General features: G+C 48.3%; 1 protein-coding gene across 3 annotated transcripts in view; it reads right to left on the bottom strand.

Annotated features, from left to right (window-relative positions):
- Positions 1-25,150, bottom strand: part of PEMT (phosphatidylethanolamine N-methyltransferase) — an 85,962-nt gene that overhangs the window by 7,769 nt on the left and 53,043 nt on the right. For all 3 annotated transcript variants that reach the window (XM_059716795.1, XM_059716794.1, XM_006272736.4), the window contains exons 4-5: positions 20,179-20,324; positions 8,038-8,149 (exon numbers count right to left, since the gene is read on the bottom strand). In XM_059716795.1, coding sequence (XP_059572778.1) covers positions 8,038-8,149; positions 20,179-20,324 — 258 coding nt within the window. The remainder of the gene's footprint in view (positions 1-8,037; positions 8,150-20,178; positions 20,325-25,150) is intronic.

Consider the following 25,150-nt stretch of genomic DNA (forward strand, 5'->3'; position numbering starts at 1 on the left):
TGGGATGGAGAGCTTATCTCCCAGCTTGCTCGCAAAGCTCCCAGTATCCACTGGCCCTGCAGTAATAATGGCAACATTTCAAATAGGATATTCTGCAGTTCCACCGGGGACTAGCAAGCTATGACTAGCAGCAGGCAGTCTGTGAAAGAACAGCGGTAAGGATGAAAGAGCTCAGATCTTCAGCTGAGGTAATGGAGCATAGCATTACGGGTAACACGGCTGCAGCGAATCTAGGATCCAGCCCAAACCAGCCACATCTCCCACCAGTCTCCCAAAGAAAGGGTTCGGGTCTGTGGTTATCCTTTGGTTAATGTATATGCAGATGTTCCAAACACTTGCAGGTCTCTTCTCTTCAATGAGTGGCCTGCTCTCTTGGCAAACATCGGCTGCTCTCTGTTGAAGAGTCTAGGCTGACATGCAAAGTTGCTGTCAGCTTGGGTTTCCTGTGGTGATGCCCGTTTAATGAGCAGAGGACAAGAAATGGTTCTGATTGCATTTGAATCCATTTAGAGATGTTTTAGTTACATGAGAACACGCTCACTTCCTCCCCTCCCTGTGGCTGGAGCTGAGCTTTGTCCTTCAGAAATGGGTCACTGAGAAGATAAAAGGCTGACGTCTGCAGCGGCACTGGGTTGTATCCGGTTATTGTGATATTAGAGTGCAGCCGTGAACATGGCAGCATGTGGGTCAGATGGGCAAACTCTTCATGAAGACCGAGGGGGTTGTTTTTTTATTTATGCCAACAAAATCACTGTCAGTGAGGCAAAAGCTTCGGAATGAAAATAATCCGGTCATCTGATTCAAAAATAGATTCCCGCATGTGGCAGGGTCTGCAGTATTTCATCCTGGCACTACTGCCTTGAAGCCAGGACTTTGGGGTCTGACTGCACTGTGTTGGCAGCATGTCCTGGGCAGGGAGTGTGCCCAATAATACCCCACTCACCCACCCATTTCATTGCCATGCTCCAAACACAGAGCAAGGGGCCTTTTCAGGGCTGCTGGACCCTGGAATAGTCTCCTGGAAATATTTCTGGGTGCTGGAGTGGGTAAGGGGCTTTGGGCATTGCTGTGGGACAAGCTGCCAGCGCCCTGTAGGCAAAACCATGCTCGGCCCGGGGAAATCAATGGGAGTTTTGCTGTTGACTCCATGAACGTGCAGGGGCGCTAGACAGCATGAGCTGACAGATTTTCAAAAGAGGGTGACTCTATTGAGGTTCTCCAGTTCATATGTTGGCAACTAACCTGGCTTCACTGGGAGCTGCTGGGAGCTCAGCCTCCCTGGCCAACCAGAGCCCTTGGCTGAGATGTCAGAATAAGGACACAGGGGCTAACTTCAAGTTCCCGTTTTGTAAATCACAGCTTCTGCGTTACTCAGCCTGGGCCTAACACACCTGGCAGGGGCCAGACTGCGTGTGTGTCAAGCAACCTAATTGAAAAAGGTGATCACTGAGTCCCAGGGCTTTTCTGTGAGGAACTGCACGATCACATGCAGAGGAAGATCTGTGAACCTGAAACCCTGCAGATGTCACAGGAGAGAATCATAGGAAGCAAGAAGTGAAGAGCTCCAAATATTCATACATCTTTTCCACTTTGATTCCTCTTTCTAATTAGAGGCTATAAAACAGTCATAACATCCTTGGCATATGGCAGTTCATAAAACCGTATCTGTGAATAGTCAAACAGCTGAAGGAGGTGTGAGAAATGGGGCTTTATTGTTTTTTTCCTCCTTATTGATCACACAGATGAGTGGCAATTTCTCCCCTCTCGTCATTAATTTAAAAACAAAAAAGGTCATCAAATGAGTTTGCCTGGCACCTGGTTCCTGCTCATGGAAAGGCTTTGCTGGCAGAGACTGACAGGTACTGTGGGTCCCCCAGGACTGAACCCAGCTTGAATTTCTTGGTGGTGCCTCCACTGCTGTAAGGCAGTGGGTTGTCAACCTGTGGTCCATGGATCCCTGTGGGTCTGCGGACTATATCTAAGGGGGCTGTGAAAGATGACTATGATCAATCAACAGTGTGAATACCCACACTTACAATTCAAAGGGGTCTGCACCTCCATTCGAAATGTTTTAGGGGTCCGCAAATGACAAAAGGTTGAAAACCACTGATGTAGGGAGTACGCCAGTACAAGACCCAGCCTTAGACATAAGGGACATTAGTGCGACAGTCGCCGTTTTGGCTGACTCACCAGAAATGCAGCTCAGAGTCTCCAGAGCGAAAAGCACAAGCTGATACAGTTGAAGCTGAAGAGCCAAGGTGGTAACAGACTCCTGCCCTCTGTGAAATGTCTAAGTTATCAGCAGGTATTACCAGAGGAAATTTCCCATGTCAACCCTGGAAGGTACCTGCCCTCCCAGAAAGGTGGAAGTCAGATCAGAGGGCCATAAGATGATCTCGCCCATTCCTAGCTCAACGGTTGAAGCTACAGATGGATTGCAATAGCCTCTGTATTATTCTACTGTAAGTTTTTTCCCCATTAGGGAACTTTAGGAAACATGCAGCAGCATTTTCCCTCCTCCAAACTCATATTAATAGATGCTTAGTCATGTCTCCTCATTGATTTATATCAGAGAGAACAAATTTGCATGATCGTTTGTTGACAACGAGAGCTCTAATTGTATCATTTGGCTGCAGTTCCAGCACTGATTTGCACAACTTGTTACCATGTGTTAAAACATTTCCCTTTTACAAAACACACAGGCACACAGACAAAACCTTCCCCAAATAACTAATGCTTCATCTGCATCTTGGGGGCTAACGTGGCTGCTTGATTCAGGCAACAAAAAGCCACTGCAGTGAATTACATACGTGGTGCCTATTGAAAGCGCGACCTACTTAAGGGGTAACAATTGGTTTAAAAGAAGGGTACGGTGTTATAAATACTGCGCTGTGTGATTTGTGGCTCTGGCATGACCGGCATTTCTATGACACTGGGATCGTTACGTAGTCCCTAGCCTGCACTATGTCAACTTTCCCGCACCTGGGTTAGTTTTTCATTCAGGCATAGCAACGCTTGCTTGTGGGAACAACTTTGCAAAGAGAGTTGATGGCAGCTAATTATATTTAGATTAAACCTCAGAAATAAACTTTCTAACCGTAAGAAAGTTAAGACACTGGGATAAGCTACCCAGGGAAGTCACAGAATCTCCTCTGGTGGAGGTTTTCAAGACAGGGCTGGATAGGCATCTGTCTGGGATGGTTTAGGAGTGGGGGTCCGGACAACACAACCCTGTACCAGCTCTATGACTCGAGCGATACTAAAATCCCCATAGAGCCAACTCTGTGCTGTGAAGTCTCTGTGTTCAAGATATTGCCCTGCTTGGCTATTATGTGCGTTTCTTTTGCTTACAACAACACTGACAGGCCTCACTGTGCTAGGTGCTGCGCATATGCTATCGGAGACATGCCCTCCACTCAAGCAGCTCAGTTTACAGTCAAGCTGTATAAGACTGAGGGTGGAAGGGGAAAGAGTGGCACAGAGATGGGCCAGGGTCACACAGAAGGCCGGAGGCAGAGGGCCCTAGCTGATGCACTACTCTGGCTCTCAGCCATTGAGGGGTATCAGTGCAGGAGTAGAGCGGAAAGAGTCTGTCATTCGAGCTGCTACTTTAATTTCCTCCCCAGGTTTGTGGGAGTTTACATCTAATCCTTATGCCTCTGGCTTGTTTTGCTCAGATAAATCCAAGCTGGCTGTCTCTCCAGTCACAGGAGCTCACAGGCATGGAAACCAGAAAGGGGGGAAAAAAAAAGGAGAATTTTAAATTCTGTCTTTAAAACATTTCTCCCAGGCCTGATACGATTGATCCTGAGGCCCAATGGGAGAGAAGAGCTCATTAGGGAAAGAAGCTAATCAGTGAAGAGACACGTTGTGGTTCCTGTTCTGGAAGCAGTCATTCTCTAACCAGTCCTCAGCAGATTTGAGTGATAATTAAAGGCGCATGCCTCCCCGCCATGTGCAGCCTGCCTGTGCATCTCCTGGACATCCAGCTAACCCCATGCTTTTCTCTTGCAGATAACGAGCAAGGAGGTGATGCCACTAGAAACAAATACCTTCCGATTATCCTGCAGGCAGCTGTGCCCTAAGCTGTCGCACGACTGCCTCCCGCTCCTTCCAAATAGCTTCTATTCTCTCCTTAATAGAATAGTGTCTCCTCCGGGACTGAGAGCAATTGATCTCCCTGCAAACTGGAGGCATCCAGACCCTCTTGGCGCAGAGAGAGATGACTCTGCACTTCATTTCATTCTGGAGGAGCGTGTGGCCATGAGGAACACAAACATCCTCATGTCATCGCCGGCTCAGCCAAATTATTCAGGAATGAAAAGCTTTTTGGTTGTTACTATGGGGACTGACAGGCGTTCAAAATGGGGGCCAGATGCCCACCCCATTGCTCACGGTGATCCTAAACCCCTCTGACATCCCATCACACCGCACAAGCAAGGGGTCAAACCGCTGCTGCCTTCAGTTCATTTTAAGAGCTGAGACACCATCAGGGAAGCCAATGAGGGCTGCAATGCCCCAGAGGAAAATACATTTCCTTGTTGTTCTGTGCTGTGTTTTTAAAGTTGGGCTGTGCATACTGGACTTAAACTGAGACTATTTGATGTACTGCCCAGGTGTGCCACTCACTGCCTTCGCAGGGATGTGTTCTTGTAGAAAAGAAAAGAGCAGCTTTGGGACTCCGATACCTTGGCGTACCATATCAGAGCATGGGCACCGCGCATTGCGTGGGCTGCAGAAACAGATCCAGCTCCAGTGAATTCCTTTCTTATTAGCAGCCAGCTGGCTGCCGCTGATGTTCTTAATATGGCTCTTGAAGAACGGCTGTACCTGTCCTCCAATTTCATGGAAAGCTCACTGGCTTCCAGCTACTCCTCCCTTGTTATTTAATAGGCCTTCAAGCCAGTGTTCCTTTGGTAACTGGCTGTTTCGGCTACATTCCCGTTATTTGTAGCCGAATGCTTCTAGAGCAGCAGAGGACAGACCACTAATCTCGTCTCTGAATATGCTGCTGTTGTCCATCACTCACTTTGCCCCTAGCTAGGAGTAAAACTAAAGGTCTCCCTATCCACAGAGAGGATACCGTGCTTCTTGAATCTCGCCTCGTCTCAGCGTTCCTCAGTGTCCTGAAATATCCTTTTCACTGGATTAAACAGGATGCAGAATTTAGCATGTGCCCTACTGGTGCCAAGCAAACCAATCTGGTTCCTTGCAGCTGTGCCTCCAGGGTCCTCTTCACATCCATGTGAAGCTCCCCAGCCACTCTCCAGCCTCCAGGGAGACAGCTTGTATTGATGGAAAGCCGAAAGCCTCTGTCCCTGCTGCTCAGTCGCGTGCCTGTTTCCATCTGGCCCTCTGGGTAGCTCTGCTGCCTTATCTATCTTTCTTCGGCTGACAGGCATTTAAAAGCATCATCATCAGTTCATCTTAGCTCCCACTTAGCAGCTAATTAAAAGAGCAGAACTTGCAACCGAGAAGGTAGTGCAAGCCAGAGTAGGTGAAGAACGGGATGCACAGCCACATGCTGTTGCCTGCTCAGAATATAGGGCCTGATCTGGCTCAAAGGTGGGCAGGCCGGCATCCGCTCCATGCTCTGTAAAGCCACCTGGCAGCCTGTTCACGAAGGCAGGCTTTTACACAGTGCCGTGCTTTGAAGAACACAGCAATAGATAATGGATTACTGCCAGACCCTTTTAGGATGATGCTGGCAGCTCTCTTCACTCCTGCAATGCCCAGGAATATGGAGGGGCTCAAAGCCTCTGAGACAATTATTTTATATCCTCTGCCATCCCAGAAATAAGATTCATGGGGGAAGCCATGTGCTCAAGCCCCCAAACAAATTACTGAAGCACTATCATGCAGCAAATAGTAAAGCATGAACATCGGGGCAGGGCTGGGACCTGGATTGTCAAGGACCAAACTGAGCAATGCCCACATGTTATGAGACTAGACTCAGCTGGGGTACAGAAGGAGTCTTCAAGGTGAAGCAGGGGTGCAGTAATTCTGTGGGGTCCGAGTCATTTTTTGAGTGAGCAGGAGATACTCAAACTCCTGCTGTTTTTAAAAGGCCCCTCCATAGCCATCTACAGTTGAATTTTTCTGTCTGCTGTGTCATGCGCACTTTCCTTTGGTGTTAGCTGTTCCCATCAACAGTGTCTGCATTGTTCTCACCAGGAGCTTCATCTGATGCACTGCAAGTGCCCTTCTACCCCCAGATCTCCCCTTTGCCAAACTGCCAGCGCATCATCTCCTGCTGGCACTCTATCCATGGCATCACCTCCAATTAGTTTGGACCCAATCCAGCCCACAATGGTTTCAGAGGGAGCTGGATACATTAGTCTGCATGCAGAGTTCCCACTAATGTCCATGGGTGTTGTAGGTACAGAATGCTCCCTGGAGAAACAGAGCATGGGAGGAGAGGAGAATACTGTCTTTGCTTATCACTCCAGGCCAAAACCCCTTCCCAGTTATACCAGCGAAGCAAACATTTCAGGCAGAAGAAGAAGAAATGAGGCTTTAGATCGTCATAAAATCCCAGAACAACTTTCTTTTTCTGGTGGTAACATTTGTGGGTGGCAGGTACCATGTATAGTAACACGTGAGAATGGCCTGTAATGTATGGTTTGTGCTTCGAATGTCACCGGGCCTCTCTTTGTTCCTGAGCAATCAAAGTGGAACGTGTTATTATATGAAAACCGCACAAAACTTACAAGTACAGTGCAGGGCATATTGCTCATTCACTGCCAGAACACATACTATTCATTTTTCTCGCTCCGGCTTTTAAACTGTTATGCTACATGAGGAGTGTTTATCAAGCATTGCCATAGTTCCCCAGGCTTTTTTTTTTTTGGAGAAAGGCAATTATTGGACCAGGCTAATCCCTGCTATCACTCAATTGGCTGCCATGCACTTACGCCAGGGATACATTTGGTCTGGGATGTTGATTTTTCCACTCTGCAGAGTCTGCCAAGGCCTCCGTTTTACACGGGGTCGGATACTCGCGTTTCATCTCTCCAGAGCTTGGAGATGATTTAGTTTCCTATAAAATTAGCGCTCGAAGGATCTGCAGAGCAGAGGTGCATGCTGTGTTGTGGGATAAGCCAAAGGCGCTGAAAGCCAGATGTGTGACACTTTGCCTTCACGGGAGGATTCGTTGACTAATTCAGAACATGCAGATGGTTTCCAACCTCACGCTCCAGTCTCTGTCATGTCCCCAGGGTGCCAGGAGTTAATTTGAATGAAGCACCTCTAAATTCTTCCCATGGAAAAGAAAGATTCAGCAAATAGTTCCACCACATTTGTGTGCTAGGGGCTGACTTGGCCTGCACGATCGTGTTGTGCTCTAGCAGCATGCCACAATCACTAGAGCAGCCCCTTGCTAACAGCTCAGGCTAAGATGTTAAAGGAACGTAGGGAAGCTAGATGCCCAGCTCCTGTTGAAACCCAGTGTGATCTGGACACATCACTCCCTTAGAGCGCCACTGCAAGTCCCACTCTGAAGACAACCTTCATCTCTAGAGAAGTTCCTTGTGCCCCCGGAACAAAACGCTGCTGCCGGTTCTGGCTCCACAATGCTGCACTGGGCACAGAGCTGGGGCAGGGGTGGCAGGGAAGCCAGTTGGAGGCTCCTGCTACTCTTTCATGGCTTTCTGGAGGAACATAATGCAGGCCCAGCTCATGATTGCCCGCTGCTGTATCACACCTGTGAAGGAAAGGCTCAGGGATGTAATGTGGAGGGCAGGGCATTGTCTTGGTAGACCTCCCTGGTGAGGTCCTGCCTTGCTTCTGACAGATGAAGAGACCCCTCACAACTGTCTCCTCCTCCTTGCAACCTAAGAGGAAAGGATTTCACCCACCTCCCAATCTCAGCATATCACCCAAGTGGTACTGAGGCACCCTATTCCCTGAGTGGTGAGCATCCTCCCTGACAGTGGCCAAGACAGCATGTCCCCTCCAAGACATCACAACGAATGCTGTCATTGATCCTACATCATGATTGGGAAGCAGCCGGCTACAACGACGCAGCGCAGTACTCACATGATAGACCAGCCCAGGTAGTTGGCTGTGCTGCCCCAGTACATGGGGTTGTCCAACACATTGAATGGGAATCTGGTCACCTTCGCCTCCATCAGGATGCCAAAGTAATCACCTGCAGAGAACAGAAGAGGGGCTCTTACACTGTGATCAAATGCAATAAGCAGTAATTGAGGTCAGGCCACCCAGTGCTGCCAGCTGTAGGTACTGCAGAGCTCCCACCAGGTCACTCGCTGCATCCTGGGCATGTCTGGGGAGGAGTATTCCCTGCACACCTTGCCTGCCTGCTCCAGACCTGAAAATACAGCAGGGAATCCTCTCTGAAGACCTGCCCCATGACTGCCCATAGAGACAGAGGTCCTGGAAGCGACTGTGGAGGGGATCCCCAGTGTGGCTCCAGCACCTTGGTTCCAGGTTTGGCCCATGGGAGAGGGAGTGGGTGGACCAGGCACAATCAGAAGCAGCCCTCCCTGCCCATCCCGGGGATGCAGTGTTGCCTCTACCTCCTTGGCCAGGCTGCTGTGGTTTGGCACAGCTGACCTCCTTGCAGTCAACTGAGCTGGGAGTCTTTGGGCCTGGGGGAAGGAGAAGCAGGAGCCTTCCGTGACCCTCTTTCAGACCAAGGTAGGGAACTTCATAGATTCATAGATGTAGGGTCAGAAGAGACCTTGTAGATCTTCTAGTCCGACCCCCTGAGCCTCAGAGCCTCCGGGATGCTGTTTTACTCTGTACCTATCAGTCTTCCCTGTGGGTCGTACCCAGATGCAGTGGGAAGGTTTGCATATTCCTACAGGCCAACCCAAACCAGGTGAGTCAAAGCACAGGGACTGAACAGAAAGCAGCCCACCACTCCTTCAGGCTGGGGTAAGCCATGGGCCAACCACCTCTCTCCATAATACAACAGGAGCACCACAAAGTGGCTTCCCTGGCAGAGATCATGGCCTCTAGGGACAGCAGAGCTCTCTCTGTGCCCAATGCAACCTCCAATGGTAAGAGCAGTGCTCGGTTTCAGATGCATCAGCAGGCATTTACCCAGTTAAAACCTGTTGTAGTGTTGTTTGGGAAGAAAACAACATGGGCAATTAATTCTCAAGCATCAGCAGGCCATCGGCTCCAGACCCGGGAGACACTGCTCTCGAGACGCAGAACCGTGCCGGTAGGGGTGCGTGAGCTCTCTGGAAGCCTGCAACACTGGCTGCTGTCAGAGCAGCTGTCAATACCGAGACAGCATGATAATAAAAGACTTCACCACCAGAGAGGAGGAACGAGTTGAGACAGACCCTCAAGTACTCTGATACGGCAATTTCCAGGGTTTTCATATCGCTGAGCTTCACCTCTTCATCTCATCTTGACTTGTTCCTTATAATTACTAACTATAAAAGCACATTCACAAGTTTCCACTATTTTTTTTCCCTCCACAATGAAAAGCCTCTATGGTAATGTTCTGCCATTTATTCTATAGTGCCTGAAACACCCTGACATCGCACCCAAGAGCTCAGAGGAGAACGCGGTCTCCAGTCAGTCCCCAGTGGATGCAATACTGCTGTGCAGCCAGACCGGGCTGGCTGTCTCTGCTTGGCAGTTTTGAGCTGTACGGGCAAGGAGCATGGCTGGGGCAATCCTGAAAGAGAGGACGGTGAAGGCCAGACTTAGTCTACAGAGCTGTCCATCCCAGCGGTATTGGAGGTGTGGGTGCATGGAAGCCTCCAGCATTCCCACCGCTGCTCCATGCTCAGGAGGCTCTCCCTTCCACGAGGCACACCGACCCCCTCGCTGGAAATCAGGGCCTTGTCAGCTAGGTCAGTGAGGAGAAAGAATTAGTGATAGAGCCAGGGGCTGCTTTGATGCAATTCTATTTCATACAAAGAGCGCGTTGGGGAACCAAAGCAACTGGAGACAGTTTTTCTGCTCAGAGGAGCAAACCTCCTTGCAGCCAGCAGCCTCACAGGCTCTCCCCCTAGTCCTTCCTCTGGGGCCTGCTGCTATGCTGCTTCTGGCTGGCTGGAGCTTCAAACTTGGCTTTTAAGCCTGTATTTCAACATGGGCTCCTTTTCCTACATGCACACATATTCTCTCTCTCTCTTTTGCACCTCTCTCTTTGTGGGTTACAAAACAGCACCCCGCAAAGCCCTCCTGCCCAGAGGGTCTGAAATTCTTGAGCAGCCTTGCATTTCTCTCTGGTGAAGGCTTTCCTCTGAAGATGCAGACGCACTTCTTTCCATGGGGCACCAGGCCAAATCCACGCCTGGTATAACTCTGCAGAGGCGCTCCAGTCCCAACCTGCAGCACCTCCTGATAACCCAGTGCAACAGTCCTGGGAGCCAGCAGTTCCATCACGGATGATCTGAGGGGTTTTAAAGCTACAAATTCAAAGCAGCTTGTTGGGCAAGTAAACACAAGAAAGCAGAAACATTTAAGTGGAACAAATATTCCCAGAGAATCATAATTGCATCTCAAGATGTTGTAATCAAGATAACCATCGCCACACGCCCTCCTCTGGTGTCAGCTTGATCTCTTAATTCAAAGAATTTCTCAGTGTCAGAAAAATAGCTCGCCCACTTCCAAACCACTGGGTGGGAGTCACTGTTATTGGTATTATTCTCATTATGATATGATTGTCAGTTGTAAGGAAGCAATGCTTTCAGAGTTGTCAGCCGCAGCAGGGTGGCGGCACGACACCCACCTTAAAGGAACTCCTCTGTACTGCTCCGAACCAATTCGCAAGAAAACAGCGAGCAAACAAAGTTTGAAGTGTGTTAATTTGGGATACAGAAGGAGCTGGGGGTGGAGGGGCAAGGCTACAGTTCGGGTTGGCTCTTAAAAGTGTGAGAGAAAGTGCTTGCTGTGTACACAGAAGCTCTGATGAAGATCCACTGGACAGAGAGAAATGCAGTGTGATTCACCGAATATAAAGCCGGGAAGTTTACAGAGGACGTAGACATGCCAACAGAGCTGCCCTCTGACAGGGAACGTTGAGGTGAAAGCTCGGGGTCACTTACATGCAGAACAGCTTTCCCCAGAAAGAGCTACCAGGCCTCAGGACAAGGTGGAAGAAATTGCCTGGATTGGAGCCCCAGTAAAATTTCCAGGATGGGGCAGATTTGCTCCATGTCGTGCTGCTACAATTTGTTTTTCGTCAGCCCAGCTGGGTTCCCCCAGGATAGTCTGCACACATACCCATGGCCTGCGAGTACAGCAGAAAATGTGGCATCAGTGGTTGATCGCAACTGGAGCTTGCAGCAAGATGTCTGCTACGAACAAATGAATGGAGTCAGTCTGAAAAGGCTCAGAAGCACATGGTGGTTGTCTGACGATCAATCTAAGAGGATCCTGGAAGAAGCATGTGCAAAGCTCAATTGCTCTGGGGTGCAATTATCTATCCTCGCTCAAGTCTCAGGTTCAGACGACTGTTCCTGCGTGGCAGAGGATCTTGACCTGCAGCCCTCAGAGCCAACTGGGCTGTTGAGACTGGGCATGTATTGGCTTTAAGTAGGAAAAGGTGTGGGTGGGCCCTAGACAGGACATGGTCTCAGTGGTGGAGCTGAGTGCCACAGGAAGGACGGGCAATGGACCTACTGGATCTGGGAAGGGCAGTGGGGAGGTTTGGCAGGTCCCAGAAGGAAGGTATCACCTCTGCAGAGGGGATTCAGGGGAACAAGCTGCAGTCCATTATGAGCTTGATGGGTAGATGCCGAGGTGCAGTTTAGCATTCGTCTTTGCAAAGCGCAGCACCGCCTACCACCAAGCCAGCAGAACCTTCCTCTGCTCGTACTTCTGTAGAATGATTATAATAATATTCGTCTTCCTGCACACCGCAGGGGGGTAGCGAGGGTTAATGTATATTTGTAAAGTGCTTGGAGATCTTCACATAAAAGACCTTTGCAGGGGGGCAAAAGTTACTCTTATTATTCCCTGGATCACACTGCCATTTCCTTGGCCTCACGTAGCGCAAAACCTTTATTTCCAAGAATAAGCAGTTGCCGGCCAATTACACCACCCCTTCTGACTTCAGCTATATGCGATTAGTGGGATAATTGCCTGGTGTTAGCATTATACGTGTGAGCAACTCTCTTAGCAGTGTGGCAATCTCCTCCCCAGTCAGTTCTATAGATTGCGTCGAAGTGTTCCTTGCCCACTTTGGCGCTGAGCTATTCATGGCTGACGAGCCCCACTGAGACTGGAACGTATAGCTCATCGTCTTCAGCGCAGCAGTCAATTTCTGCATCTTCTTTGGGGGTATTAATGGACCAAATGCTGTTCCTCACGTGGCTTGTTCTTGTGTTTGGCTATTAGCGTCTCTGTTGCTAAATCATTCGTTGCATAACACAGACTCCTATGAGGTTCAACAGCAAAAGAATGCACCTGTCTTGCTGGCCTTGGCTTATCGGCTGAGTTATGCCCCGTGGGGGCCAGAGGCAAGCTGCATAGTTGGAGAAAGCCTGTTGCAAACAAATAAAACCACGTGCAGCCCTGGGAGTCCGTGAAGTCTATTATTAACATTCCCCAAACCTCCTCCGTAGCTTGGAATCTCATATCTCAATCGCTGGGGTTAAGAAACAGAGAGACAATAGCTGCAGGTATTCTGAAGCAATCCAAGTGCAAAGGCAAAAACCTAACCAGCATTTGTTCAGGTCACGCTGGATGCTAACACCCTGCAGGTGAAATGCCAGGGCTTGCCCTTTTAAAAAACTGCTTCCTTCTTGTGCCTAAAGGATTACATCCACCCGCTGCCTGTCTGGTATTTAGACAGTCACTGTCTTACTATGTGCATGTTTGTACCTAACACCATGATGTCAAGATGGGTCCTACGGACATTATTACAATACAGATAAATAATAAAGTGCTCCTGTGTACCTGGGCACACAAAGGAGGGGGAATAGCACACCCAGCTGTGACTGTGCCCATCAGGTGATAATGCATCTATATTTGCACCCACTAATGATCTATTTACTGTGCACTACTAATATAATGCAGAGCTGAATTTCTACTAATGCAGGAAGTAAAACACTCATACACCTCCTACACAGCTCTGATAAGCAAATCAAAATCTTCTGTCATGGGGCCGCACTGTATCCAATTCTATTCCTTTCTTTTCAAGCAAAAGAACATGAAGGCTGGAAGGTTTATAGGACAAAACCCACTTCTTGACCACTGAAAATTTCAGGGAGAGGATAGCAAACACTAAAAGAGTTGCAATCTGAATCTGCTGGTTGACCCATCCCCTGTTCAGACACTTCCCTGGCTCTGGGAAATGCTATTCCCCAAATCCCCAGTGAAAACATTTCTTCGCTGGGGGTCATTTGCTTTTCCTCCAGTCTCACCGGGTGCCTCCTGCTATGGCTGCACCAATGGTCAGTGGCTCCCCAGCTTCAGACTTTGCTCCAGGCTCCCCTTGAAATGCCCACGAATGGTAGAGTTAACTAGATTTGGATGAACCCCTTTCAATGGAAACAGAACTCAGCTGGACCTTGCCGCAGTTGCAAATGGAACTGTTCTTCTTCATGTGTCTCTACATCACATTTGGCCATTTTGTTACACATCCTTGTGCTCGTTTATTGTACACGGTGAGCTCTTTCACTGTACATGGGCCTCCAAGCAGCGGGCATTGCAGCAGGTGTTGCATAGCCTGAAGCTCTGTGCCACAGTCACACGTGGTTGAACCAATGGCATAGCCCCACTTCTTCATTAGTTCCTTGGACAGTCCAACTCCGGTGCGCAGGTAGTTGAGACATTTTCACCTCTGCTATGGTTCATAAGCCCCTGGTGGTACGGACTCGGCCACTGGAATGCCCTTTTATTTGCTGTCAAGTGTTGTCTTGAGTTTCTTGTTCCACATCAGTAGTCCTTGGGTGTGCTATTGAGAGGTTGGGTGCTGGTGAGGAAGCTCCTATGTGATTTCAGACGTTCATAGATTCATATATGTTAGGGTCGGAAGGGACCTCAATAGATCATCAAGTCCGACCCCCTGCATAGGCAGGAAAGAGTGCTGGGTCTAGATGACCCCAGCTAGATGCATATCTAACCTCCTCTTGAAGACCTCCAGGGTAGGGGAGAGCACCACCTCCCTTGGGAGCCCGTTCCAGACCATGGCCACTCGAACTGTGAAGAAGTTCTTCCTAATGTCCAATCTAAATCTGCTCTCTGCTAGCTTGTGGCCATTATTTCTTGTAACCCCCGGGGGCGCCTTGGTGAATAAATACTCACCAATTCCCTTCTGTGCCCCCATGATGAACATGTAGGCAGCCACAAGGTCGCCTCTCAACCTTCTCTTGCGGAGGCTGAAGAGGTCCAGGTTCTCTAGTCTCTCCTCGTAGGGCTTGGCCTGCAAGCCCTTAACCATACGAGTGGCCCTTCTCTGGACCTTCTCCAGGTTATCCGATTCCCTCTTGAAGTGGGGCACCCAAAACTGCACGCAGTATTCCAACTGCGGTCTGACCAGCGCCCGATAGAGGGGAAGTATCACCTCCTTGGATCTGTTCGTCATGCATCTGCTGATGCACGATAAAGTGCCATTAGCTTTTCTGATGGCTTCGTCACACTGACGACTCATGTTCATCTTGGAGTCCACTAGGACTCCAAGATCCCTTTCCGCTTCCGTGCCACCCAGCAGGTCATTTCCTAGGCAGTAGGTATGCTGGACATTTTTCCTCCCTAGGTGCAGCACTTTGCACTTCTCCTTGTTGAACTGCATTCTGTTGTTTTCTGCCCACTTGTCCAACCTGTCCAGGTCTGCTTGTAGTTGTTCTCTGCCCTCCGGTGTGTCCACTTCTCCCCACAGTTTTGTGTCATCCGCAAACTTGGACAGAGTACATTTCACTCCCTCGTCCAAGTCGCTGATGAAGACATTGAAGAGTATCGGTCCAAGGACCGAGCCCTGTGGGACCTCACTGCCCACACCCTTCCAGGTCGATACTGACCCATCCACGTTAGCGCGTCTCACATCTTCAGTTTGCCTCGATTGTTCTACCCTGCTGGCCACTGCTTTTTTGATGTCAGGCGGAGCGATGCCAGCCAGCAGGTACACACGGTTTTTAGACTGGTAGGCTTCAGGTATCCTGTGATGCATCAGCAGCTATCATTCAGGATGGGGTCAAGGCACTTAGCATGTACAGATCTCTGCCATACAGGGCATGTATGCTCAGCTGAGGAGAAGCTGAGAGGCAGAGCAGCAGTTTGGATGTTTGAGTGGCTAGCTCCTCATTTCGAGTTGGCGAGGGTGTACACAATGCTGTTCCGAGCGCTCACCTTTGCTTTTGTCTTCATGGTGTGTTCTTTGTATGGCAGGGTACGATCGAGGGTGACTCCAACGTAAACTGGGTTTGGGGTCCCAGACCATGTAATGCTGAGCTGGTGGTTGGCCTCATGGAAATGTTTGTGAGATCTTTGAGGTCTAAAATCAGTCTGGTCTGTTGTTCTGGTAGCTAAGCTAATGGCTTTTTTGTTTGCTTTGGAGGTAGGGAGGGGTTGTGCTTCAGGCTAAAAGAAAAAGCAACACAGTTCCAAAAAAGGAGCTAACTTAGCAGTCTTGCCATCCCAGTAGACTCTAGGGCAGAGCAGAAATCTCCAGGACTATATGATCTGCTAACATTTCCAACCAAAGGGGATGGGTGAAACTTTACATAAACATCCTAAGCAAACCCTGGGGCCTTGTGAATGCACATCACTATTAGGGAGGTGCATCTATCCCTGTGCTGAGTGTCGTTAGGAAGCTCTAAGCACTAGGTGGGTCTCAAGCTCCCAAAAAAGGGAATAGCCCCTTCTTAAAGAGGGGGGAGGTTGGTATCTGGAACCTTGCACTGAGCCACTGGCTGCTATTTCTGCACAAACCCAAGCTATACATCCCTGCTGGGGATGTATCAAGTGGATACTGAAGCAGGAGGTCTTTGGATCTCAGTGCATAGTGAACCCTGTAATGTACTATGCCAGCTTCCTCTTCAAACTGCCTTGGCTCTAGCTGTCAAAATCCCCACCACTGCTTTGCTGTAGAGACTAATAAGTTTCAATGCAACCCAGGAAACAGAGTTTGGTCCAGTCAGATTTACCTGACATCTTGGTCATTGCTTCCTTTGCTGGGAGGAATAATGGACCGTTGCGAGACAGATGGACTCCAAAGGGTTTTGTCCCTCCCCACCCTGAAAAACCTCATTACCTCTTTCAAGGCAACTATTAACCGCTACAGCGTTTGCCCTATTTTCTGACTTGCATTGCTAACAAGCATTAAACCAGAATTCCAGCAAGCGCTTAGCACTTTCTGAATTGCTCCAATTGTGAAGGCACAATGAGGAAAGGAAATGCTGGAGAGCTGGCCTTGCCGACTGCTGAGAAGGATTATTCTCCACTGGAGAAAGAAAATGGAGCGGCATGAGCCCAAGTGAACATGCCCAGCCACTGCAAAATAGGGGCTGGAACCAAGACTGCTGTGCGGGAAATTGGGTGGCACAGAAAAAACGCATTTAGGAAGAGTGACTCACGGTGCTCCAACCAGACAGCTCACCCTATGCGCAAAAGGCAAGGTCCTTTGCAAATGCTAGAAAATGCGAAGTGTATTACTTCGTGGGAAATCTAATGGCCGGTTGAGCAGCTATCTTCTTGGTCAGTCCATCTCCTTCACCAGATAGGCATATGGCCCCCTCGCTCTTGTAGGAGGTGAAGGGATGGGTTGAATCAAACGCCAGTTATTTTGGCAGCTCTCCCAAGCTTCCCTCTCACACAGGCTATTGGTAGAAGTTAAGTGATGTGATGGCTTTGTTCTGGCCTGCTCCATGTAGCCTCTGTCTACAGAAGGGGATTCAAAAATATCCCACTAGGGAATTCACTCCATTCCTTTCTCCAAGGAGCAATAGATGCCCACAGCTCAAGTTTTTCTTCAAGACCAAAGGAGGTCACCAGGCACAGCAGCTTCATTCTGCAGAGAGGATTTTCATTTGGTTTTGTTGGTGCTGAGTCATGATAAATTCGTGGAAATATTGAAGGCGTCCATTCTCCACCAGCTTCGGTGGAGAGCACTCATGGCAGGGATACTATCTTGATTGCACAAAGCTTGATTATGTAATGTTCGGGCTAGGCTAGCCATCAGCATGGATAAATCTTCTCTAGCTGCGTGGGGTTTTTTTTGGCTGCACTGTTTCACCTGCAGGCAGAGGAAGATGAGAGCCACTGGGAGAGAGCTCTCTTCACAGCACTGAGGGGAGCAGAGTCACTCTGCATTTACGCTCAACCTGACTCACTTGTTTGCTTTTCATTGGAAACTCAAGTCCAAAGGATCCTTGTAGTCAGCGATGAATCAGGCTTTACGTAAACAGTGCAGACCTGGCTCCACTTGGAGACAACGCTCAACCAATCTGCACACAAAACTGACACCCAGTGGCTGAGCCTTTCTCAGCTTCAATTTCCCCACCAGGTGCCCGGGCATCCAGGAGGAGAGGCCACCATGATGACTTAGTCCCTGCTTCTGAAGATGCCAGGGGACAACCGGATTTTTCCTTTCTGGAAACAGAGATGGTGGCAGAAGAGCTACAACCACACAAGACGGTTGTTAGACAAAAGCAGGTGGGATCGGTGTTGCATGGGTGAAAGAGGGACCATAAGGATGAGGCCTGTCAAGGAGCATGGAGGCACAGACTCAAGGCCAGAGCATGCCTTTGGGACTCCTGGCTTCCATCGCTGGTAGCAAGACCTTCGGCAACTCAATACATCCCTCTGTGCCTCTGTCTCCAGTTGCAAAGCAGTAATGAGAATTCCCTCACTGTCTCCTGCAGGAGCAATGCTGCAAGGATTAATTTAATTAGGTTTGTAAAGCATGTTGATTAAAGGCTCAGATCAAAAGCGCAATAAAGACAAGATTATTACTATCTGAGCCAGCGGCTGCTGGAGAAAGGATTCTCTCCACGCATCCACCCACCAGGAAGTGAGGTCAGACTATTTAGATGGCCATGGATGAATTTAAGTGGCAATGAGCTGACCCGTGAAAACTGCGAAGGAAACAAATGCCTGATGAACTTGAATCAGTGTGTGGGCTCCCACTGAACTTAATATTAATGCTGGGTGGGCAGAGACCTGAGCTCCTGCTTCATCCACTGTTGAGCTGCTGCATATGCATGGTGAGGTCCAGCTGAGATGCCAGCCCCCCTGGGGCGGAAGTGCATTTTACTTTGACTGCAAGCAGCTGAGGGCAGGACTGTCCTTTTTGTTCTGTGTTTGTCCAGTGCCTAGTGCAACAGGAATCTGGTCCATGACTTGGGCTCCTAGGTACTCTGGCAATACAGATAACAGATCATTTATTATATACATCAACCTAAAAGCATCCATGGACACTTTCAGAGCTCTCTCTGTCATCACCCTTGCAACCACCCCTTCTTCCTATAGTCTTTGACGTCAGTGGGGATGGGGCTGCTCTGGAAGAACTGAGGGAAGGACTGGACCATAGCACTGTAATGGATGCACTGACTGGAGAGAAGGCTGGCACAGATTTTCCCACCCTTGTGCATTACCTAAGAATAAGCCTGAATAATTTGTACATCAAAAAGGCCATAGGTTCTCCCATGCTTAGAGCCCCATAAGTTTAGCCTGTTTTGGGCACAGTGGTTCCTATAGACATCAGCACACCAAGGAGTGATGTAGCTATCTTCAGGGGCAACTGTCTTGACCCCCTCAACCTGAATGACCAGATACCCATTTATGGCTGGGTTGACTGGGGGTTGTGTGTGGCATGAATCCAAAGCTGGGATCTCAGCATGGGACTTTCACAGGTGCCTTTCAGATGGGATTTGGATTTTGAAGTCGCTGGGGAAAATTCTATCTTCAGTACTTTGGTACTTTCTACAGCCACAGACCCACCTATATACGTGCTGTAGCAGGTACATGTACTGTGCAAAACATTATATAAAATATGCTCTATAAAAAGTTCAGTAGAACTAAAAACTCCCATAAAACCACATTAAAAACATCACTGAGCTAACAACTCGGTGAGAGAAAACATCCAGTGACATCAAGCCTCGATAACTGTAAATCCAAGAGTAACTCTGATACGCAGCAACAGAGAAAGACAAGGAAATACTACATGAGACCTCTATGCTGCTCTTATTCATAGAAAATAGAGAGGCAGAAGGAGGGAAGGATGATAATGGTATAGATCTCAGATTTACATAACGCCTTCCATGCAGATAGAGGCTAAAGAGTTTTACTCACCAACTGAACAAACTAAATGCATGAGTCATTTCTTCTACCACTTAAATGCTGCTGCACAGGGAGGGAAATGCAACCAACAGTCCAGAGCAAGCTCCTTGACAATGAGGATAAGAGTCTTGTCCAGCTGTGAGAAATGACAGTAGAAGAACAGATTTTCCAGGACAAAGCACTGGCTGCCATGTTGCGGGAGAGGCCCAAGGCCAATACCTCTCCGGGAGCAATAGGCAGAGGATTACTGCACATCACTGCTTTGTCTGCTAGGATTGTTCTGCTCTCTGTGTGAGGGGATTTAGAAGCCACGTTCTTAATTAACTAAACAGAACATAAAGGACTGCTTTTATGTGGAGGACCCTGAAGGAAGCTCAGGAGGCTAATTTCAGTCAGAGTGGCTTTGTCTGAGTCAATGGTATTTTTCCCCACATTTTAAATGTCTTTGTTCCTAAAGGCTCCTTTAAAAACAATGCCTCCTCTCCTACTGCTTTGAAGGAAAGGTGTAGGGAGTAAGAGGGACAGATGGTTGATCTGGGTTTGCAAAGTTGTGTTGGTACTGTTAGGCAGCCTTGCTGATCTGGAAAGCTGAATTCCTGGAAACCGACTCTTTCTGATCACGGGCCATTTTTTCAAAGGTGTTTCAGAGACTTAGGAGCCTCAGTCTCATTGACACTCAGTGAGATGCAGCCACCTCCGTCACCATAGGTCCTTTTGAAACTCATCTCATGTGTGCCCTGCCTGGCTGTTACACCCAAAATAGTCGAGAGCTTGTGATCCTGAGTGGCTTTATTTCTGGTGTCCCACCAGAGACCTCTTAAAAGAAATCCAAACGCTGAGAATCCCCTTCAGGGAACATTGAACCACTAAGTTACTATGAGTCAGTAGTTACCTTGAAATTCCTGGCCTGCCTAGGGCACACGCCACAAGAAAACGTTGCACTGTAGCCAATGACAATGGCAGCCTTACCTAAGAAAGTCCCGATGAATCCCAATGCCAAGAAACTGGAGAGGACAAACAAGGTTCCTGTTCCCAGGAGGACCAAGCCCACATAGTAGGAAAAAAGGCAATCCAAATCTTCCAGCTTTGGTTGGCTCTTCATCGCTTGTGTGAAACTGTGGGAAAGAAAAGGGATCTGTAATTGAAGCATCATATTAATAGCTTTAGGAGCATCTTTATGGGAGATCTGGGGTTCAGAGGCTGGAACATGAGAAAGAAATTGGGTAGGAAGATTCAGAATCTGTTTTTATTCTCCAGAGCTAATCTGAGATGATGGCTCCTCAGTTGTTCTGATTATTTCCTGAGAAAAGCAAAGTGCCAGGGCAGTGACTGGTGCAGTTACTCCTACTTGGAACCCAGGGCATGGGGCTAAAAATATTGAAGTTTCTCCACTGCATGTTTAAAAGCAGTTCTTCCATTCTTCAAAGCAAGTTTTATCACACCCAGGCCCTTCTGGGAGAGGGCAGCAGCCTTGTCCATATAAAGTGCTTGAGGCTGCAAAACCTGAAGCACAGAAGCTGAGTGTTGGAAAAGATCTGCTGGGTTATCTTGTCCCTTTCCCTCTCCCCCCACACACTAAACCAAATATTTTTACATGTTGGACATGTGCTCTGGAATGATTCACCTCTGAAGCCTGAGAGTAGGAATTTGGGAGGAAGATCAGAACTGATGAGGGAAAAGTACTAGACACACACACTTCAAAATAACTTTGAGCACAGAGAAAGGGTAGCAGGTCTTGCTGACTGGTGCACATTCTTTCTGAAGAAGTCACTGCCACGTGAGACGCTTTCTAAAAGGCCTTTATAACGATCATCGTGAACACTGACATTTAATTAAATTAAAGTTAACTAAAGGTTTTTAATAGGCCTCACACATCTTTGGTCCAAATAATAATCGGAATCCCTTAGATAATGTTCTATCCAGTCTGAGTGGGACTCTAATCTTAATTAAGTTTCTGTATAGCCCCAATTCCCTTGAGTGGACGGAGTCCAATTTTTTTCCTTTGCTTTCTAACATGCTAAGAGCATTGCTACCTTCTGTGATTTTACTTTGAATACTGCAGCGTTTGGTGTGTTCAAAGCCCAGCTCCTGGAGTCACTCAAGTACTGGAGGATCATTTTTTTCACTTATATGAAAGCTGCAGGTTTCTATCCTTTGCACTGGCACAGAAAAGAATGGAAATGTAGGTTTCAAAGGCATGGAAAAAGCAGGGTTCCTCAGACTCAGGGGGAAGTAGCAGTACTAGCAGGAGAATGTCGGCAAATCATATATACAAAAAAAAAAGCCAACATCTCAGCCTGGTTTGTGACTTGCTGGGTCAAACAATTTGCACGTGCTGGATACGTGGCATGGAAGGGAACAGGTCTAACAGAAGCCAGCACAGGTGGTATGTCTTTACACTCATGCCCAGGGAAAAGTGTGAGTTCAAAATGCCCAACCAAAGTCTACTGAAGAACTCCTACTGACTTCAGCTGCACTGAGAAGTGGCTAGGCAGGTCGAGTCAGCCAGACATGTGTCAGCCGTAGTTGGTCCAGGCTGGGGCGGAAGCCAGGGGTGACCCCAGGGGTAGCCAGGGTCAGACCAGGCCCAAGTAGGCAGAACCAGCCCCATGCAAACTGCATGCATTTCAGAGATGAGGATGCAAAGAGGGGAAAAAACCCATAGCAGAGACCAGCTGCTGCTGTTTCACCTCCCACTCGGACATCACACACCCTCAACACTGCTTTAGCAAAAGGGTAGCAAAACGCGCTGCACTGAATGCTCTGGGCTCATGGGGAATAGAGCCCAGGCTAACACAGCCCTGTGGTGCCTCTGATTTACCCTGCACGGCTTCAGAGTCCAATGAGCCCAGAACGTGCCCGATAGCAGAGAAAGCAGGTCACTGAGAACGAAGCCCAAGTATCTGCCACCAGCATGCAGAGAGGCTTATTTTGGCACGGTCTTCCCTTCCCTCAGCCTCCTCTTCCAGCCATCCCAGCCTTTGCTTTCATGCCTGGATACTCAGGCAAACATTAATTACCCTAATCAGCATGTCTCGTTCGATTCCCCTGGTGTTCAGCTTGCAGCTCGAGGGATGTGTTTGCACTGCGATAATGGCCTGTCTTTCCCTGGAGTCATGTTGTATATCTCCCCAAACAGAATCTCTATTTGCACCATACGTGATGAACGCAGGCGTTTTCCACAATGGGTAAATAAACCCTCTGAGCATTTCCTACCCAGTGCCATGACAATCAACACAGTTTTCAGCAGCTCCAATTATTGCTGTACCTGTAACATAACCTTGGCAGCCAGAAGTCAACCTTATCGCACATCACCCTTCTGTAGGTGAGGGATCAGCCGACCCCGCTCAACAAAGAAGAAAGCAAGGCAGTAGGTTGATCATTAAAATGACCCTTTTAACACAGGCCCCGGTGTCACATGCTTTTTTATGACTGTTCTGGGCAAGCAGTAGCCTATTGTCATACCATGTCCTAAGAAGAGACACTGCCATGCTCCATCCAAAGCCTTTAAATCCATTCCAAATACAAAGCAGGTGAACCTCAGGCTGGAAATGTCCTTCTACATCAGGAAGGAACCGCTGTCCAGTGAAGATAGCGTTGGGCATGCCCCCCTTCACAGAGCACCTCAAAATATGTGTATGGAAGCCTAGACGCCCAGATGTCTCCCTATCAATGGTGGGTATTTCCAATGTGCCCATCACCATGATGATATCCACGCATCTACAGCAAGGAGTGCTGACAAAGGAACTCCATTCTCTGTGGTACTGCTGCATCACCTGAAGAAGGCCATTTTGTCACTGCGCCACTTAGCAGCATCTCTTATCAAAGGAAAGCCCCTGCCCATAGATGAGTTTTGCACTGCATCTTGGCGGTGAGGTCTGCATTGACCTTCTTCTCTGCATAGCTCCAAAATATCCACTCCAGGCTCTACCAGCCACACCTGCCTTGGGTGCACCGTCACTCAAGAGTTGGTCTCTGGTCTATCCCAGTGGATATCAAGTGACCATCCACAGACCAATGGCTTAGAAAGGACTTGCAGATGGTGCACAAGGAGCGTTTCAAGCATCTGATCCTCCATTTCTACCTGCTAAATTGTATTTTCCCAAGCCACGACTGCGATGTCAAACAAAGAAACGTGAGTCAAGTATTTAAAGCATCGACATGCATTATCAATAGGACTCCTCTGCCCCTTCTTGCTGCAAATCCAATGGCCTTCAGGTTATAAGCATCTCCCTGTAACATATAGGTGGACAGAGGGATGGAGAAGACATAAAACCTCTCCGCCTTTTATGCCCTGAAAGTCAGAGGTTCAGTCCCTGGGGCATCAGCCAGGGTGGCTGTCACAAAGGCAGAGGGAGGTGGGAGAAGGATGATTTGACTGCTTCAAACAGTACGAACATGAAGGTACAGAACTAAAACCTTAGGAAAGCTATTTCCAGAAAGATGACATTGGCCTGGACAGGCCACACCAAGAATGAACTAGCAGTGCTGATCAGCATGTTTCTCCAGGATGTTACACATGGCCTTTTTTCATTACAACCCAATGTGAGAGGCTTTGTTTTCCTCACCTGTTCCTAAAATGGAGATGAGGTCACTATAATGATACACCTGTTGCTGTGCAGGTGATATTAACTTTATGAGCCAAACTAAATGGGCTGGAAATAAAACAACAAAATTGAAGTGAAACCACGGAGGAAAATAAATAAGACATGAAGGTGGGAATGCGTTTAAAACCTGCCTCTAAAGGGGTATGAAGACACAGTAATAAAATACAATTGTATTAGGGCTGACTGGACAGCTAGATTTTTCCTACAGGTTGCAGGAAATAACCCAGGCTCGGTATGGAAGTAGCTAAGAACAAGATTTCCAAGAATGAAAATCAAAATCCAGGTTCCTAAATTACAGGGGTGTAGGTTGTAGCCATGTGGGTCTAAGGACAAAGGTAGACAAAGTTCTTGGGGTGAATTTGAGTTGGTCTAATAAAAGATATCAGATTTACTAAAGAACTTTGTCTGCCCAGGTTCCTAAATTCATGTTCACGGCATGGAAATTGAGGAGCTGATTTTTTGAAAGAAGGGCTCTCAACACGCCCTGTCGCTCCCTCCGGCACCTTGAATTGCAACCAGACACGCTGTGGAAGCCAGCTGAGACTCTGGAGCAGGGCTGCAATGTGATGCTCCAGATGTGGCGTTGCACCAGCTAAACAAGCAGCTGTGCTTTGCGCTAGCCAAAGCTTCCAGAGCTGCTTGAGGGGTAGTAACTTTATACAGCGGCAGCAGCACTTCTGCCTGCACATTTCCTTGGATCTCATGCGCCCCATCTAGAAGGCCAGGTCACTGCGTGAGTATCTCACTTGCTTTATTCACCATGCACATCGGAGCTGCTAACTCAGAGGCGTGACATGGAGAAAGCCCACTGCAGTAGATTCACAGTCCTGTTGTAGCCAGAATGGTCCAGGGAATATGTGGGAAGCAAGATACTACCAAAGAAACCCTGCTTCTCACATTAAAAAGCCAGTTATGAAAGAACTGGGAATGGGAAGACAGAGTGTAGGTGACAGTCGATCACCAGGGGCTAATTCTATGGGCCTGAGCATGAATTTTAAGGACTAAAAAAAGTCTCAGCAGTAGCGCAAGTATCACAGTGAAAATTATGCACTTCTTTGGCTGAAGGATTAGGTGCAATAAATGGGGACACTGCTGTAATCATATTACCACCGACAGTCAGTTATTCACAGAGCAAGCCCATTACCCAGGGATAATTGAACTGGGAGCGGCTGTTCCTATTGGTCCAAAGGGGCGATTGTGAAAGAACACCCAATAATTCACCAGCAACAAACATTACGACCAGCGGCGTCACAATAAAAGTACTTGGTATTTTTTTTTTTTTTAAAAAAGGTTTCTTCCTGCCAACATCATCAACGACTGTTAAGTCAGTCATT

The sequence above is a fragment of the Alligator mississippiensis genome, chromosome 13, assembly GCF_030867095.1.
Source record: "Alligator mississippiensis isolate rAllMis1 chromosome 13, rAllMis1, whole genome shotgun sequence".
In the NCBI taxonomy this organism is placed as follows: domain Eukaryota; kingdom Metazoa; phylum Chordata; order Crocodylia; family Alligatoridae; genus Alligator; species Alligator mississippiensis.